At 38.8% G+C, this 19,428-nt stretch overlaps 1 protein-coding gene across 1 annotated transcript in view; it reads left to right on the top strand.

Moving 5' to 3' along the window:
- The window catches only part of PLD5 (phospholipase D family member 5), a 259,968-nt gene that overhangs the window by 126,296 nt on the left and 114,244 nt on the right, over nt 1-19,428 (top strand). The window contains exon 3 of the mRNA XM_065401866.1: nt 12,640-12,808. Within this exon, the coding sequence (XP_065257938.1) occupies nt 12,640-12,808 (169 nt within the window). The remainder of the gene's footprint in view (nt 1-12,639; nt 12,809-19,428) is intronic.

Raw genomic sequence — 19,428 nt, 5'->3', positions numbered from 1 at the left:
TATCAGTGATGTTTTTATGTTTTATGCCAAGTCATTGATAAAAATGTTAAATAGTATAGAGGCAAGAACCAATCTCTTCAGGCCCCCACTGGAAATACACCCACTTGATGACAATTCCCTGTTTACATTTATATTGTGAGACATATTAGTTGGTGTGACAGGGTGGCCTAGGCTCTGAGGCCCCCTTCTGGAGGCCTCATGGCCCTGCCACACCCCATCCCAGAAAAGGGCAGTAGAGATAGTCCTCCATGCTGTCTAGAGCGGGGGCGTGGGATGCAGCCGATCAGAGAGGTGCTGCAGGAAGCAGCCAATCCGGGCCCAGCAGGCCCATATAAAAGGAGCTGCAGTGCAAAAACAGAGTTCAGTTCCTTGCTGGAGCTGGAGGAGCGTGGATGGTGGGGCTGACTGAGGGAGCTATAGGAGCTTGGACAGAGCAGTGCTGGCAGAGACTGGGGGGAGTGAAAAGGAGATCTGGGCTGGAGGATGGTACTCAACCAGGAGAAGGCCCTGAGGTAAGGGTGATGAATGTGCTGGGGCTGTGGGAAAGTGGCCCAGGGAATTGTAGCAGTGACACAGTTTATTTAAATGATGTGGTGAATGGCTGCTATCTATAGGGTCCCTGGACTGGGATCCAGAGTAGTGGGCCTGGATTCTCCCCTCCCCTATTAGCCATTGGGAAGTTGCCTGGACTTTTGATGCATCCCAGAAGGGTGAACTGAACTCTTTTAGTGGCCTAGCAGGAAAGCTGGGGCCAGAAAGGCCCTGAGAGGGTGAAGACATTGCTTCCAGGTAGGGGGAGTCATGGGGCACCACTCTATACCAGAGCTGGGGCCATTTGGGAGAGCCTAGAAGGGGCTGAGAGACCGTTCAAACCAGGGTACTGTGATAGGCCCTGCTGGATTGATTGAGGAGTGAGCCCAGGGAGAGGGCTGCAGATAAAGAGATGTTAAAGAGGGCACTGAGCTAGGCCCTTTGTTGGACTTGAAGCTTGGAAGGGGGTTACTTTGTATTTCACATACAGATTGTGTGGGACTTGGCCAGAGGGCTGAGTTGCTGAAGACCCACCACAAACAGAGAGTGAGTACAGGCACTTGCACTCTGACAAGGGAGGCGCTTTCAAGAGGTGAGTGCTACCCCGTTACAGTTGGTCGGATTTTAATCCATTTAATGCCTGCCATATTTTATATCGTTCTAGTTTTTTAATCAAAATGTTGGGCAATACCAAGTCAATCTCCTTACAGAAGCCTTAAATGTTTTGCATGGGCACTATTACCTTTATCAACCAAACTTGCGATCTCATTAACAAAAAAGATATCAAGTTGGTTTAACAAGATCTATTTTCCATAAAGCCAAGTTGACTTGCATTAATTATATTGCCCCCCTTTAATTCTTCTCAAGCCCCATATCATTATCTTGCCTGGGATCAATGCCAGGTTGACAGACCTATAAGTACCCAGGTCATCCCATTTACCCTTTTTAAAAGTTGGCACAACATTAGCTTTCTTCCAGTCTTCTGGAACTTCCCCAGTGCTCGAAGGCTCTTTGAAAATCAACATTAACAGTCCAGTGAACTCCACAGCCACCTCTTTTGAAACTCTTGGATGCAAGTTATCTGGACTTGCTGACTTTAAAATTTCTGATTTTAGTAGCTTCTATTTAACATCCTCCAGAGATACTAGTGGAAACAGCCTCTATGCTGTTTTTCCTCAAATACAGAACAGAAATATTTATTGAATGTGTCTTCCTTTTCTGCATATTACTGAAGATTCGACCATTTCCATCTAATAATGGATTGATACCATTGTATTTTTCCCCAATATATTTTAATAACTTCTCTTTATTGTGTTTAATTCTGCTGGCCATAGACTTCTCCTTTGCTTCCTTTATCAATTTTCTACAATTCCTATCTTCTTATTTATGTTCAGTACTATCAAATTCCCCTTCTTCCATTTGTTTTATGTATTTATTTTTTAGAGCTGCCTTCCCTTACCTTCCAAGCCAGGTCAGTTTTTTAATAAGCACAGCCGCCTTCTTTGATTGTGGGTTTTGGGGCATCTAGTAAGGTGTTCTTAAATGATTCCCAGTCATTCATATTTTTCTGATTAAATTCTTCCTTCTAACAGATTTGGCTCATAATTGTTTTCAGCTTTGTGAATCTGGCCCTTTTAAAGCACCGAGTATTGTGCTTGCATATTATAAATGTGATCAAGTCATGATCATTTGTACCTAAGCATCATTATTTTTTAGTTCTGTGATCAGATCCTCTTTATCTTTTGGGACAAGGTCTAAAGAAGAAAAGAATTCTGTCTTGTGTGACAGTGGAAAAATTACTTAAACTCTCTGGGCTTCAGTTTCCCCCCAAATGTAATATGGGGAAAATATTTCTCTACTAAGCCTCACATGGGGGGTTACTTAATGTTTACAAGGCATTTTATGATCATTAGATGAAAAACACAACGTACGTGTAAATTAAATTATGTTTTAAAGAGATCATTTATCTTTTAACACGAAAAACAGTTTGGGCACATTACAGGTATGCTTTTAACCTCAAGTGACTGAGTTGTAATTTTTTTAACTTGATTTCAGCTGTTGGGGCCCTCGCTAAGTTATCTGATTAATGATATAAAACGTGAAACCATGCAGTATGCTTGTCTTCCATGCATAGCCTCACAGTCATTACACCTTTAGTTCATGTGCTGTTTGGGGGGTAGGGAGAAGGCAGTGATGTGACTTTTTTTTTTTTTTTTTTTTTGCTTTAATATTCAAAGATTCTTAAAGCAGAAGTAACTTCAGCTTCATGAACCTATATAATTGTGGATCAGTGATTTCTCTTATAACTGCAATTTAATTTACAAAGTTGATGATGTAAACAGCACTTCTTTCCTCAGTGCGGACTGGATTAATGAACAGGGGAATATTTCAAGTTTTAAGAGAGATGGGTTCAAACTACAAAGTCTGTTCTAGCTCTAGATTTCTAAATCATAACAAATAAAAGATAAATGTATTTGATCTTTTAAAATAATGCAAATGTTGTTTGTAAAATGTCTCCTCCTTCTATCAAAGCTCTCAAAATGGCAAAATACAATAACTAATCACAGATAATTTAAAATACAATAATAATGAACAACATTACCAAAGGAGCAGGACTAGGAAAAAACATAAGAGTATGTCTGTTATAGCTACTGGATTCTAATCCTAGCTGGGCTACTGTCTTGGGTGATATTCAAAAAGTCTCCTAAACGCTCTGAGCTTCAGTTTCCCCCGAAGGTAATATGGGGAAAATATTTCTCTATTGTGCCCCATCTCCAAGGGTGCAGAAACTTACTTAATGTTTACAAGGCACTTTGCAATCATCAGCTAAACACTGTAAGTGGAAAGTGCCATTACTAAATTCCTATTCATATGGTAGAGTACTGTTTTGTATTGGAACAATTTTCATTGAAGGGTAAATAAAAGATAAGCTTATATGTTTATTAATCTCATTTTGACATGGCATTCACCCAGTACCTCCCTTTCATTACTTTGTTTGTCTTTTGGGCTATCATTATAAGTGTGAGATATAAAGGCCTTTGAGGAAAGCATTCTAAATATATTTGCAATTAATCTGAGTGAGTCGTATAGAAGTGCTGCTTTAACTTTGTGCATGAAACGTGACTGCAGTAGCACCAGCTATGCTTGCAACATTTGGTTTGTTTAGTAGAGTACAATTATCTGAGTTTCCTTCTTTATAATATTGGCAAACTATTAGTGGATTTTCTGTGTATAGGTATTAAGCAAAGTGAATTTGTTCTCTGGACAAAATTCAAAAAAGTTTATGGCTTACTTGCTTATGACAAAGCTAAATTGAAGTGTTGCAGATCTGTGAAGTGTGTTTTAACCTGTTTTTTGCCTTGAAACATATGACATATTCAAATTCTTCTGTTTGGAGGTATTGCTAACTGTGTTTTCTGAAGATTCCTTTTCAGGTAGAATCTATTTTATAGCAAGCTTAGGGTGAGTCCTCCTCTGTGTCATTCTCCCACCTTCCTCTGATTTTTGGTTGCCAGATAATCATCATTATGGGTAGTGTGAGTTTTAAAGTGATGCAAGAATTTTCTTTGGCGTCTATTTGCTGTCATTGAGAGAGGTTTTCTCTACTAACGTAGAATGTACTTAGCGCTTGTTTTATTTTTAAAACTTAAGTACATCTTACTGCTCATCATCTCCACTCTCTTTGCCCTGTATCTCCTATTCCTTTGTTTTCATTTTGTTTGTGGGAACTCGTTTCCATTGGCAGTATGTAGCTAGATTGGCTCCACTTCCAGGTGTCCGTGGTTAAAAGCTCTGTTCCATGTTTGAACATTTCTGTGTCTAATGGCATTCAAGAAAGTGCAATGCCACAAATTCTATGTTCATACTCTTTTCCATTCTTTTTTGTCAATGATCTGCCCCACTCCTCTCTTTTTAGCATCCAACATTTTGCAGCTTTGTTTTCACTTATGCCTTAGAAGTGATATGTTACTTGTTGAAGCTTACTGAATTTCATATTGATTTGTGGTTCCTTCTTCCTGGGATAAATACTTAGTAGTTTTTACAATGGTATGACATACATAGTAGTATTTATTTTATTTCATGTATATGTAGGCGTTTGAAACTCTTCTGAGCAACAAAAAGGCTTTTTATTTATTTATTTTTGGAAAAAATAGAGTATACCTTTTTTGGTTTCAATATTACTCACACCGAATAGGTGTTCTCCCCCTTCATCCCCAGTATTGGTTTTTAACTCAACCACTTTTAACTTCCTAGTTGCTCAGATACTCAAATACTACTAACTAAAGATTCTAGCATGACAGCTTCTTCCTTATTATTTTTGAACACTGTGTATGTGAGAACACAATCTAATATGAAATTGTTCTTCTGGGATGTGACAGGAAGCTGTGGAACTTTGTTACACACCAGCTTTACAACTTCAGTATGACATGGTCTCGGTATGATACAAAGAGCGAATGGAAGGGTTTTAAAGAAAGCGCACATACTTAGTTGGAGCAGATGGCAATTTCCTTTCACACGCTCTGTCCATTAAATGGATTTCATGCACATTCCCGAGGTTCGTGTCTGTGTTATGCACAAAGAAAACCGTGTGCATAACATATCATGAGCAACACTTGACCTTTATATTCTTTTATCTTTAATATTTGAGACTCTCTGTTCTAACCCATTCTGGTATGAATGATTTGGTATCCGTGAGAACAAGACACTTTCTTTACAATAAAGGTGCTTCTGCTCTTTATATGAAAACTTTCAGAGTGTTTCAGACAAACAAATTTTCACTGAGACAAGGTTATTTTTAAACCTTCAAAAACTTGTTTCTGGTAACAATATATGAATTCTTCAGCTAAAACACTTTGAAAATCAAAGGTTTGTCAACTGATGAGGTATCATAGGGCCCAATGTGTGCAGATCATGGTGAGTTTTTTAACTGATTAGTAATCTTGAAATTTCACTCTCCATCAATACATTGAGAGCGTCTGTTGGGTGCTGTAGGAATTTAGTTTAAATTTTGCCTGCTTGACATCTCTAGTGGCCTTATCAATCAGTCCAGGCACACTTTCATTTTATGTTGAGTTCTGAATGTACTTATTTAGGCATTGAACCTTAGGTCGATTTGAGAGCTTTGGTGCATTACAATTTTGAATGGGTTTTTGAACAGATACACAAGAATTACAGAAGGTGTCAGCAATTTTCTGTCACTATTTCTTTTTAAGCCAGAGATCTCGAAGTTTCATGTCTACTGTCACACTGTTTGGAGTGAATCACCACTGAGAGTGCCTGTCTCAGGGCAGACTGTCAGAAAACAAGGCAGACACCCCAAACTGGTGGTATATTCTATAATTAGATTTCACCAAGCCAGTAACAAATGTGAACTCCTGGATCAGTATACCAGTCTTACCATAGAGTCACAGACAGTTCCCTTAGACTCTCCAGCCTAACTTGCCACCCAGACAAACTGAACTTTGTGATAAAAGGTTACTCATACCTAAAATCACCCCACAGTAGGTTGCGCCGAGTCCCAAAGGACCAGTCACTTACCCCGATTCAAAGATAACACTGCTAGCCAATTCTATAGTAAACTAACTAAAGATTTATTAGGTAAGAAAAAAGAATGAGTTATTGAGAGGTTAAAGAGATAAAATATAATAGGCAAATCACAGTTTCATTCATTGTTTCATGGATTAATTGCTTTGAAAATTAGGCCTAAGGCCTTACACTGGCATTGAAAGCTGACTGAGCCAGTGGAGTCAGTGAAGGACTTGAGCATGGGTCTGATGTGTCCACAGTGGCCCAAGTCATAGATAAGGTAGGCAGCCTCCTTCTATGCCAGGTGGAGCCTGTGCATCACAATAAATACAATGTATGCATGGGAGCAATAGTGTGCTACATTTTTAAGTAATTACTATGTAGTAATTCTAGTTTGGGTGTCAGAAACATAAGAGCCCAAATGAGCCCAACTTCTATTGACTTCAGAGGAAAATGAGGGTTATTAGTACCAGGCTAGATTGGCCTATATGGCTTGGCCATAATTCAACAAAGTTTTTAAGCATGTATTTAACTTGATATATGTGAGAAACCCCATGCATGTCAATAGGATACTCAAGTGCTTAAAGATAAGTGTGCTTTGCTTCAGTACTTTCCTTTTTACTGAAGCCAATATCAATAAACAATGTTAGCAAAGACAGTTTAGTAACAGGTGAACTACTATAAGCCTCCATCATTTTCCATTTAGTCCTTTGTGTGTGTGTGTGTTAGTATATTTGATGTGGCTGGCACCCAATATATCTTAGTTTGTTGTAGTGTTAAAACAGTTGTGATCAATGCATACTGAATTTCTTATAAAAGTTCAGATTTGCTTCTGTGAGGGAGGATTGCGTTAGCTCAAAGGAAATTAAATGCCCTCGAGGCTGAGATAACATTGTAAAACATAAGGCCAATTCTTTCTCTCCTTTGAATGTAGTTTTGCCTTAAAGAACCTTCTTAACAGCCCAAAGTTGCATCTGAAATGCATATTTGTACAAATCACTATCACTTAACAATACTTTTAATTAGAAATCATTCACAGTGTTGCACATTCGGTGAATGTATTTTTATATTGGGAGCCTTATTTGACTATAGTCTGTTACAACACGGATATGTTGGTCATCACTTGAGGGAAATTGAACCAGAATGGACTTTTATTGTTGGGTAGATTCTGATAGTGATGGCATCATAATTGATAGGATTTTTCCCTCTTCTTTTTAAATTTATGTAATGCTTTGCAGCAGTCTCAAACAGATTTAGGGGCCAAAAAAGCTGCTTCTGTAGCTGCTGAACACAAAAGTCTCGTGCTTCTCAGGCTATGCAGAGGCAGCTCCTTATTCCAAAGGAGAACTTGAAGAAGGCAGTCCAAAACTGATCACTGCCATTCCTTTCTTAGGTAGAGTGTGTTGTCAGATCCTCAGCTAGAATAAAACAGCATAATCTCATTGAGGTAATCAATTAACAGTTTTTAAACCAGCTGAGAACCTGCTATGAGAGACCTTTAGAATATGCCAAGCTTGAGCATTATATATGGTGCCTAGACATTATGGTAACCTTTTAAGTGTGGAAGATTGGATGAATGGATATAGCTGCAAGGTATGTGGGTATGACAATGGGAAACTGACTGAATTTGACTGTAGAAAAAGTTAAAAGTATGGAGTGAATGGGCAGAAGTTAAAGGGAATACAAACAATATATAAAATAATAATGCATATAATATAGATAACGGCTGAGAGTTGGTGTGACTGGAGTCCCAGGGGAGCCAACTGATATCACTCAATTAGGGTGAACTGCAAAGAATGGGGAAGACAATCCCTAAAACTGGTGGATATTCCAATACTTAGATTTACCAAACCAGCACAAAACAGCTTCTGTAATACCTTACTGGTCACCCAGAAGCCAACAGCACAGTTCCCTTAAAGTAACCCAGCCATAGGCCTCCACCCAGACATCCAAGTCAAATATGATGAAGATTATTGAAAATCATATTCATCATATACAAAATTCTACCAATCCCAAAGGATCGGACACATTAACTCCCAGGTTAATTTAATATTTCAAATCTTACCCAAATACACGCTTACAGCCAATTCTTATTAACTAAACTAAAATTTCTAAAAAAACAAGAGGGTATTGGTTAAAAGATCTGTATACATACAGACATGAGTACAGTTCTTGAGATTAAATTCATAGCAGAGATGGTGAGCTTTGTAGTTGCAAAGAGTTCTTTCAGAAGTAGTTCATAGGTTATAGTCCAATGTTTATATTCAGGGTGGTCCAGTCAGGACTGGAGATCTCAACCTTTTGATTTAAGCTTCCCCTGCATGAAGCATTAAGCAGGTCTGAGATAAAAAGGATCAGGACCTAAGGGTCTTTTATGCAGTTTTCTAGCAGCCACTTGACAATATAGTCCTGGGTGAACAATAGGCTTTTGATGTAACCTTCTGTTTCCCAAATCTCACCGGTAATTAACTACATAAATTGACATAAGGCAATTTATCCATTAGGTGGTCTATCACAAACTTTTAAGAGACATACAGACAACCTTATTTCACCCAAGATTCATCTAAATGTTAATATGCCCTTTTTTGTCTCTGAATCAATAGCTATAGTGACAGACAGGAACTGTCTGTTTACATGACTAGCATTTAACAAAATATGAGTACACACACAAAACTTTATCACCTCTAATTTCTAACAAGATAGATTTGCATTTCAAAGTTCTAGCCTCTCTACCATGGAATGGCTCTAATTACCATTTGCATACTTTTCTAACAGGTCTCTAAAAGTTGACTCTGGGTCATTTAGCCTGCAAGCTGCTTAACCCTTTTTGGCCATGGGTCACACTGTTTAAGATTTGTTGTAATTATAGAACAGTGGTAGCAACAATGGTTTGCATGGTCATACTTTAATCAGATAACATCACAGTTGGGCAGCAATAGAATGGGGGCTAATAGATTTAAGTAAAGTATATATTTAGGTATTTCTCTGCATTGAGACCTCAGGGGTCAGCAACCTTTCAGAAGTGGTGTGCCGAGTCTTCATTTATTCACTCTAATTTAAGGTCTTGCGTGCCAGTAATACATTTTAATGTTTTTAGAAAGTCTCTTTCTATAAGTCTATAATATATAACTAAACTATTGTTGTATGTAAAGTAAATAAGGTTTCAAAATGTTTAAGAAGCTTCATTTAAAATTAAATTAAAATGCAGAGCCCCCCGGACCGGTGGCCAGGACCCGGGCAGTGTGAGTGCCACTGAAAATCAGCTCGCGTGCCGCCTTCGGCACGCGTGCCATAGGTTGCCTACCCCTGCCTCAGACTGTAAACTAGGTTCATAGATTATAAAGCCATAGAAGACTATCTAGGCTGACCTCCTGCTTAACAAAGGCCATAGAATTTCATTCAGTTATCCCTGTATTGAACTCAATAACTTGTTTCACTAAAACAGATCTTCCAGGAAGGCATCCAGTCTTGATTTGAAAACCACAAGAGATGGGAAATCTGAAGAAGGGATAAAATGAAAGCAGCTTCATGGCTTAAAGATAACATTGTCCTATTCCTTCCACAATCCAAAAATGCTGAGGAAGAGGCACCAGAGCTCCAAATGTGAAGCCCCAGACCCCAGTGCTAAGTTTCAGCAGGAAGATCTGTATTTAACACCAGAAATCTGAAGATTTCTGGCTGCATTCACTGAAGATCTAATTAGAAGTACCAGCTGAAGCAATCCGTTCAGTTTCATACATTTTTATCTGTGGATCAAAGGCTTCAGGCACAAAATACAGAGAACAGACAATCAAATGACTTCTGGGAGGAGGGCAGGGGGGAAATGAAGAGGGAGGGAGAAGGAGGTAGAGAATTCAAAGACTGAGATTATAAATACACAGAGGGCTGCAATACAAACAGCTTGTGGTGGTGTCCAATTGATGGTAATTATATAGCTTCCTTTTTACTTTTACTTTGAGTCCATATACAGTTTAAATCCAGTCTCCACTGTTCCCAAATTCATGATAATAAATAAATAAAAGTAAATAAAATGATTAAAAATGTGAAAAAATATTTCCCTCATGCAAGAAATGATCAAGTTACTATACAGTTTGTAGTTCATTTAGTAGCTTCTTATATATTGGAGGATTTAGATGTCATTAATTTGGGACGAAATATTGTGGTATGTAACATCATAGTTTTGATTTTATTTTTCCTTTATACTGTATATTCTGGTTAATTACTAAACTGTCTATATTCATATTTAGGGACCTGATCTCGCAAACAATGTTCACACCTTTTTACTGATTTTCAGAAATCTCTGCAGTTCCCGTTACGTAGCTGGAAAGCTCCTTGGGACAGGGACCATCTTTTTGCTCTGTGTTTGTACAGCACTTAGCACAAAGGGGACCTGGTCCTTGACTACGGATCCCAGTCACCATAATACAGATAGATAAATAAATAAAAAACTTAGCAGATAAATCACTTTAAATGTGTTTTATTTGGTCAAAAATGACATGAAGAATAAGAAAGTAGAAATCTAGGGCCCAATCCTGCAACACTTACTACTGAGCATAGTGCTAACTCCCATGAGTAATCTCTGCAGTTCAATAGAAATAAAAACCATTAGCTATGTTTCATTTCTTCATTGTCTGATGTGATATCAGTAACAGGATGCCTAGGTGAAAAATGTTTAATGTCATGTCTGTGGACTTTAATCATAAATGAACTCAGATGTCATGGTAACCCTCAAGTACATCAGAACTGGATGTTCTCCAAGATGATGTCTGGATTGAGAGAGGATTTCAGACAAACTGAACTACACACAATTCTTCAGATAATTTCAAATGGAATGAAGACTGGAATACCAATAAAGCTCACCTTTCATAATCATATACTTATTACACATAAATAGCCAAATTTTTGAGACTAGTTTAAAAAACAAAAACAAAAAAACTTTGCAGGGACACACACATGGTCTGGGAGCACTGTCAGTATCCAGGGCCTGATTCTGATCTCATTAACACCAATGTAAATTAGGAGTATCTGCATTGTTTAGTCCATGGTGTAAGTGAGATCAGAATCAGGCCTTCAGGCTTTCTTGCCATACAATTATGTCAAAGATAAATGAACAGCCCTGAGACTGGGCCAGACCTCACTGGGAATTAATAACCATGAGTCATATGGCTAAGCTCAGATTTTTATTAATGAGGTCTAGTTCTGTTCTTTGCCAGGTTTTAAATATGGCTGCATTGATTACTGTATATTTGCTCCATAACGGGAGTTTGAATCCTGGCTCTGGCACGGACTCCCTCTGCAACTTTGGAAAAGTCATTTAAATTTTCTGTTCACTTTTCCCCATCTCTATAAAATTACCTACGTGCCTCACAAAGATGTTGTAAAGATTAATCCGATCAAGTATATAAAGAGCATCAAACATGGAAAAAGTGGGCATATCAAGTGTAAGGTGTTGTCATCTCCTACTAGGGACATTGTGATCATGAAAGGGTTCATTTTAGCCAAAAGGTTAGACTTATTCTGTTTTACTTTGTTTTTAATATGCTGTTATTGCAGGATTGATTATGCCATCATGTCTGATCTTCCCTTCACCTATGAGAGCTTTAAATTAGATTTCTTTCTAAACAATATGCTACAACTTGAACCAAAGTTATGGGCTTGATGAATTAATTATTAGGTGTTTCTATGGCCTGTACTATGCAAGAGGTCAGACTAGATGATCATAAAGGTCTCTTCTCACCTTGTCATCTGAGTCTTAAAATTCCACCCAACCTATTGAAAAATAAATTCAGCACATAATCTAAATCTTTCTAGTGGAAAGAAAAAGACCTGTAGTGAAAACAGAAATATTAGATGGTGGTTTAGGGCTTTCAAACACTAAATATTAATTTCAAATAGGAATGGTTCTATTGCCTTAATGAAGTAGGTAATTAACCTAGTATTAATGCTAAAGGTACATGAATGGATCATAATTTTACCAGAATTAACCCATCATTCTTCGTGTCATGGTCTGAGGTGCAGTTCAGACCAGTGAGAGATTGTCACTGCCTGCTCTGTCACTCTGGGTGCCTTAAATGCTCTGCTGCTGTAGTGCCCAGGCCTGGACGCTTCCAGTCAACAGACAAGCATGCAGTGAGTATCTGTGTGTTAAGCAGCTCTGACTCACAACTCTAATTCCAGCAGCCTGCTTGTTACACCCCAGCCACACTCTGGTTACACCTGGCGAGATGACAGCAACATCTGCCAGTCCCAAGTTTTCCCAAAACCATGTGCTCTGCAATATCTAGTCCTCTCCTGAACCATTCAAAGCGATTCATGTTTGCTTGTTCCTTTAAGGATACAATACCCAGCACCTTGCCGTATTGACTGGGGTTAACAGTCACTTTAAATCAAACACAGCACTGGGTTGATTTAGATAAAAGGTAAAGCAAGTTTATTAGTAGGATTTTATGTGTATTCAGATATAAAGAATAAAGTTAGAAATGGTTACAAGCAATTAAAAGTGGAAAAACAATTTCTAGAGACTAAGACTTAACAAAACTGGTTAAGTGGTTTTATTAAATGTCTTTTTTTGTCTCCTCTTAGGGTTGCTCTTGTGGAAAACATTCCTGAAGGTATAAACTATTCAGACAGTGCACCATCCCACTTGTCTCTTTTCCAAGGCTGGATGAATTTGCTTAATATGGCTGAAAAGTCTGTTGACATAGTATCTTCCCAATGGGACCTCCATCACAGTCATCCATCTGCATGCCAGGTATGCTTTAGTCTAAACTGTCACCCCTCTGTTCAGAATCTAGTTTTGTATCTTGCTGCTCATGTTCTTTCTTTGTTGAGCTATGGAGCTGTGTCTTAACAGAGCTGTTTGGCTGAATATTGGGAAGAGGGGAATACTTCCTAGTTATGTGGTCTATTATAGCAGAGCAGCAGAGTGGGAACTCTGCTATAGTTAAGGTTAAAACCAGCTTTATGTGTAAAGCTCAAACATTCTGTGTTCTAAAATCCATAAGGTTGATTGGATTGCCTGGAAATTTGGTGTGCTTCATGGGGGTTCAGAGAAGGGATAGGGATCCAAATGTGAGGCCATTTGACCAAGAGATTCCCAAGGTACAGCTCCCTGAAATCCTCCCAGCTTTGCTTAAAGTTGACTTGTTCTGGCAACATTTACTGCAGACAGATAAAGGTCAAACCAGAGTTCACGTCATTGCACGTGGATCTCCATCCCTCACAGGTTACCCCCACGAGAGTGTATGGCACTCACCAGCTTTTTGAGAGAAATCAAATTAAAAAATGTTATTTGAAAGAGAGTTTGTTTTTGCAGTTAGGCACATGATAAGCAGTTCTAAGACTCATGCACAGAGAGAGGCTAACTATCTGGAAAACTACCTCTCCATCCCTGGACATGTGTGGCTCTGAGAGAATTTAATGGTCATTAAATCTGAGTTTAAATCCTGGTTCAAATCCAGCCCAGGTCGGGGGTGGGAACCAATAGGCATATTGTTCCAATCTGCCCCTATCAAAAGGGAATTTGTATTTTGAGGAAATGTAATCTGAGTATAGCATAATATTCACAATGTGCTGAAATTATTTTGTGAAAAGAAAATAAATAACACAAACAAAAGCTCAATGTGAAGAGAGGGTAGCTGGGGTGGAAAAGCAGGCAGGAATAGGGGAGAGAGGTTGGGGGATCAGGTGATGGAGATGGGGGGAATGGAAGGGGATACTGGGGTGAGTAACGGAGGACTGGGGGAGAATAGGGACAGGTGTGCTGCTCAGCTCAACATTTTCCGCTCTGTGTGTGCCAGGATCTGAGGGGGCAGGGATTACCCATCTCTGCTATGCCTTATGGGAGTGTAGGTAGGGTTAATTATACAAACGTAGGGTTATTTGAACAAGGGGTTCCTGAGATACCCCCCAGAAAAAAAAAATCTTATCAAGTTCACAGATTCTAGCAACTTTGAAATCCACATGGGCAGAAATCTGAGAATGAACTATAAACATTTTGGAAAAATCTGTCACTGTCAAGATGTTGTGTGGTGTGGCTTTTTTAAGAAATCTGAGTACGGCAGAATATTCAGAAGGTGCTGAAATTATTTTTGAAAAGCTAATAAATTACATGTGTGAATGTTCACTGGGGAGGGGAGGTGGGAATGGGGGAGAGGGGTTTGGGTCTGTAGTGAGGGATGGGGGTATTATGGAGAGGGGATGAATGGAATGGGTGGGAGAGGAGTTGAGGGTCTCAGGTAAGGGGAAGGGATAGGGATTAGGAGAGTGGAAGGGGCGAGAATGGGAGGGATTGGAGAATGTGAGTGATAGCAAAGGAAGTTTGGTGGTTAGGGAGGGTTATAGCCAATAGTAAAAGATACCAGGTATATTTAGGATATAGAGGTGAAATATAAGTATTAATTAATGTTGTAATTCAGGACTTGTAGGCTTCAGGCCTGTAAAATATTTAGCTTAGCCAATCAAGGTCTCAGGCCTAAAGATAGGTGACTCATCGGTTAGTTACTCATGTCAGCCTATGTTATGAGATGAAACAATCAAAGGAATAGTTGTGCTAAGTGCTGATATTTAGGAAATATATATTGCAATGTACCAGTTAAAGCCTGATAGAGTATTTTGGGGATTTTTGCAAACATAGGGTGTCAGCAATGTGCTAACCAAGTTGTTACAGTGACTGAGTGACATAAAAGTTAATAAGTTACTCTATAAAAGTGGCCACTCCAAACTTAGTGGGCTGTGGAAGTATAAATAAGGAAAAGGAGTTGAAACCTTCATAAATATGTACAAACCCTAGTGGGTGTCAGCATAACACATTATAAAATCTGTATCTGGGCCTGTGTGCCTTCAGAGACACCAGGATGACACCCTCTGGTGAGGAGGAGGAGGCAGATGATGACTGACACTCCAGGGTTTCCCAGCAGGAGAGATGAGTGATGGCAGTCACAAGGCTAACCGTTTTGCACAGTCTCTCTATCTGCTGTTGTACTTCAATGTTGTGGGATTGTTTATTTGCTTAGTGTATTTGTTAATAAAGGAACTTGTGGTCAATTGCAATTGTTTCTTGTGTGCTCCTCATGTCTCTCAATCTAATGATACTGATGATCATTCCTGATTCTGTAGCCACTCAGGAGACTGAACCCTTATTGACCACTGCAGTCTAAGAGATTAATCAATACACAAATCCATCAGTTAAGTTACAGATTTGGCACCCCAGATGGGACCAGAAAGAGCACATAGAGAAGAAGGCCACTGTGTAGTGAGACAGAGATAGGTCAAGACCATCCTTGGTGCTAGCCTGGGAATAAAATCCTTGTCATAGTCTGACTCTGAGCAGGGCAAACCGCCACGGCTGTGTAATCAACCTGGAATGGCACTTCCACTTCTCAGTTCCTGTTTTTATTCTTGTGCAGTTCTATCTCTTTTTCTTTTGTCATTGTGAAATTATGAGCCCATAAAGAAAATGGTAATAAAAAGAAAAATAAGAGAAATTAAAGATAAGAAATAAGAGAATGGGTGTGAGTGCCCTCTTGTTTCTCAAGAAGAAACACAGGTTGGAATTTCTCAAGAAAGGAGTTTGGGGGGGAGACGTCTTCTGTGGGAAAAGTAAATTGTAATGATTAGTCATTTTGCAATTTCGCAAGAAGATAATTATTTTTGTTTTAAATGTACAGATGTTAGTGGGTAGATATTGTGATATATGAATAGTGGTACCAGAGATTAACTGAATAAGCGGTAGTGTTGGGACCCCACAGTTATTTACAGACCAGAGGATCCCTGAAATATAAGACTTCTCTGGACTGCCCTGACAGAAGATTAAGGGAAACTCTGTGGGACACCTCGGTGGATATATGTTACCAGCCCATTGTGATCTGAAGGATTTCTGGCCGCTGGTCGCTGAAGGGGAAGAAAGCACCACAAGTGCTTCCTGGCAGTGAATAGAGAAGGGAGGAAATGACAGACAGTCCCTTTAGTGAATTGTGGAGGATTTTAATGGATTTTGTATAAAAATAACCAGTTGAATAAGAGCGCAAATAAGGATACGAAAGGAATACCATCCTAAGAGTATCTAAAAGCCCTGGAAGTGGGCTCTATTAATTATAACTTTATTTGGCTTCACTCCTTTAAGGTGTCAGTAATATTTAGTAGGGACATCCTTGCAGGACAAGGTGGAATCCCAAAAAGCTGATTGTAAGAAGCTTAAAAATCAAGTAAAGGAATGGTCAAGTGAGTGGGAGTCTCAAAAGACCAAAAGAAGTAATCTCCATTTATAAGAAAATAATGGAAGCTTAGTTAATCACAGGTCTTAGAGGCCTTGTAACTATGTATTTTATAACCCGGTGGGGGGACTGCCAGCTGTAACAAAGGTAGAAATAGTTATGCAAAGTATATGGGTGAAATAAATTACCTTTTAAAAGATTCCATTAAGTATCTATCCGTTCATCTTAATAATTTATCAAGTAATTATAACATTAAAGATATTAAGTTTGTGCTCTTAATTTGTAATTCCCAGTTAATCTTCATTTAAAAAACAAACAAACTTACAGAAACCAATCAAAAGTCATTAAAAGTCTTTGGCCAGCAACCAATATGTTGCTGAACACTAAAGGGGAAGTACCTTCCCTAGCAGGTTTGTCTGTATTTAAAAAGAGAAACTGACAAACCAAATTGCTTTTAACATAAATTTGGCTTAAAATTAAATTGGTTGCCTATAAAGTCATGTGAATTTTTTTTTTAATTGTTTTAAATGTAGATAATGTATTTTAAAACAAAGATAATTACCACTATTTGCCTTTGTTTAGGGGTATTTAATGTAGTATTTTAGTAATATAGCAATGATTTATAAAGTTCACCATCTTTTCGAGCCAGGCTATGGCTGATGCAGATGTAAAAGGTAACTTAGGCTATGTCTATACTAGCACTTTTGTCGGTATAAGAAACACACCCCAGAGTGCCATAAGTTACCCTGACAGAAGCACCGGTGCTGTTAGCTCTGTCAGCGGGAGATGACATAGCTACTGCTGCTAATTGGGGGTGGTTTAATTATGCTGACGGGAGAGCTCTCTCCCATTGGCATAGAGTGGCTACCCGTGAGCTGTTACAGCGGCATAGCTGCATCGGTACAGCTGTGCCACTGTTAGGTCTCTAATGTGGACATGGCCTTAGTAAATAAAGGTAGGGTTAAAAACAAGCCCCACCCACTACACCCCTAATCTGTAAAATACAGCAAGTAGGAAAAGGAAAAAAGGTAAAACTCTTATGTAAAATTCAAGTATTAAGTGTGTGTGTGTATGTATATGTATAAATAAGGGTAATTTATATATAAAATTCTGTTTGCATGTCTGTATTGGTCAGACTGCCAGCCACAGAACTTGTTGGGTTTAAAAATCTGTTGGTTAATAAAATATTATTTATTCAACTAATTGGTTATTGTATATCATTATCCCAAAGATAGGTATAAAGTCAGTTATGATCCTAGACATGCCTGCAGTGGGAAAGAAAAACTTTCTACTTTATACAGAAATCCTCCTGCTCCCTGTATGTTCTGGAGGACCCTACTCCTGTTGGGATGTCTTTGGGCCCTTCTCCCTGCCCCTCCATGTGAGCTGGGGTTGGGCAGGGAGGAGAGGGAGACACACAGGCAATGCAAATGTAACCATCTGAAATCCAAAAAGTTAATATTTAAGATACATATCACCCCTATGTGGAGTGGGAGCTGGCCAAAGTGTGGGGGGGCCTTTTTAGGAGGAGAGTAGACTAGGTGGACCTTGGGGCATGGCTGGAGAAGACTGGAGGAAGCAGAGTCAAGTGTGCCAGCTGGAGGTGGTTAGTTGGAGTGATGAGCCTAGCTCAGTGTACAACTCTGGTTTCATAACCAAGGTAGCATGTAACCCTCCAGTAATCTGCTGCCTGTGATATGTGAATGCAGCGGCATAGAGCAGGAGAGAGCAAGGAACAGCTTCTTACATGTTAATGGGTTCTATGGTGGCGAAGTTTGGCTTAATGAGATGGGAAAGGGAAGAGGAGCTGGAAATGTTGGTGGGGGCTACATGTTGTGGGGAGTGGTGAAGAAGGGGGTGGAGAAGGAGTGAGACACACCAGTTTTCTCTCTTGCTCGCTTTAAATTACTGTAACCACCATGTAATGAAACTGACATAAACCATGGATGAGATTTCTGACACTAAACATTTCAAAGCACCACCATTATTCCCTTTCCACTATAACAAAATGTACAGGAGTGGGGAGGAACACTTAGGAATCACATAGCAAGTGTGTGACCAAGTGGACAGACCGGGACTATTCCTAGCTCTGTTTTTGGCATTCTGGTTGACCTTGGTCAAGTCATTTTCTCACTCTGGGCCTCAGTTTCCCATCTGTAAAATGGGGATAATGATATAAAATTCTTTGACACTTACTAATGAAAAGTACTGTATCAAAGCTAGGTATTTTGATTATTACCTGGCAATCAGATAGAGGAACAAGTAGTTAGATTATTTTTGCAGTCAAAATAGGTGGACAGAATTTACACACAAAAATAGAGGCCATGTCTCATCTCAGAAAGTACGGGGGTACATTTTCATTCTCTGGTTCTATGATATCAAAATCTTTCAAAATAACAAGAGTTCCTATCTAATGGAGAAAGGGACAAAAATGCATTCCCCATTATGCTACATCATCAAACACTGAGCATATAAGAGCATGTCTCTGGGATAGACTACTAGGATATATTTTTCAATGGACTCACCCTGATGAACTAAGATATTTCAGACCCTAATAAGTAGAGTGCACATCTTCTAGTGCTTACTTTACTCTATCTGAGTCTTTGGGGGAAATAGGCTGTTCAGTAAAATTACAGGGAATCAGCTGAAAAATGAATGAGGGGAAACTATTTCAGTTGTAAGGAATCCACCATATTACACTGTCACAAACTGTTTTCTTTCTAGTCCTGTTCACACTACATGGTCAAAATTCTATTTACTGCATAACAGACAACCATCAGTATTCTAAACAAACAAAATATGGTACTTTGGATGGCCAGTATTTTCAGTCATGAACTGGATTCTCCTTCTTCTCAAACAGGAAGTTTATAACCCTCAATAGGACTGCGTATAATTACATTCTTTCCTAAAAACATATAGAAACACATGATGCCCTAAAATGTGCATTTATATATTGATTTAAATGAGTGAAAAACTGAGGTGGGAAGCCAAAGGCACAATTTACCACCACCCCCACTCATCCTTTAAGAATACATATAAATATTGGAATATAATAAACTCAGTATATGTCAAAACAGTGAGATATTCCACAATGTAATTATTTACATTTATTTTCTAAGATATTTGAAACCCAAGCACTGTCATTCAAGCAGATGAA

The sequence above is a fragment of the Emys orbicularis genome, chromosome 3 (genome assembly GCF_028017835.1).
Source record: "Emys orbicularis isolate rEmyOrb1 chromosome 3, rEmyOrb1.hap1, whole genome shotgun sequence".
NCBI lineage: Eukaryota > Metazoa > Chordata > Testudines > Emydidae > Emys > Emys orbicularis.
The sequence above is the reverse complement of the archived record's forward strand: the minus strand, read 5'-3'. Positions and strand labels throughout refer to the sequence as shown.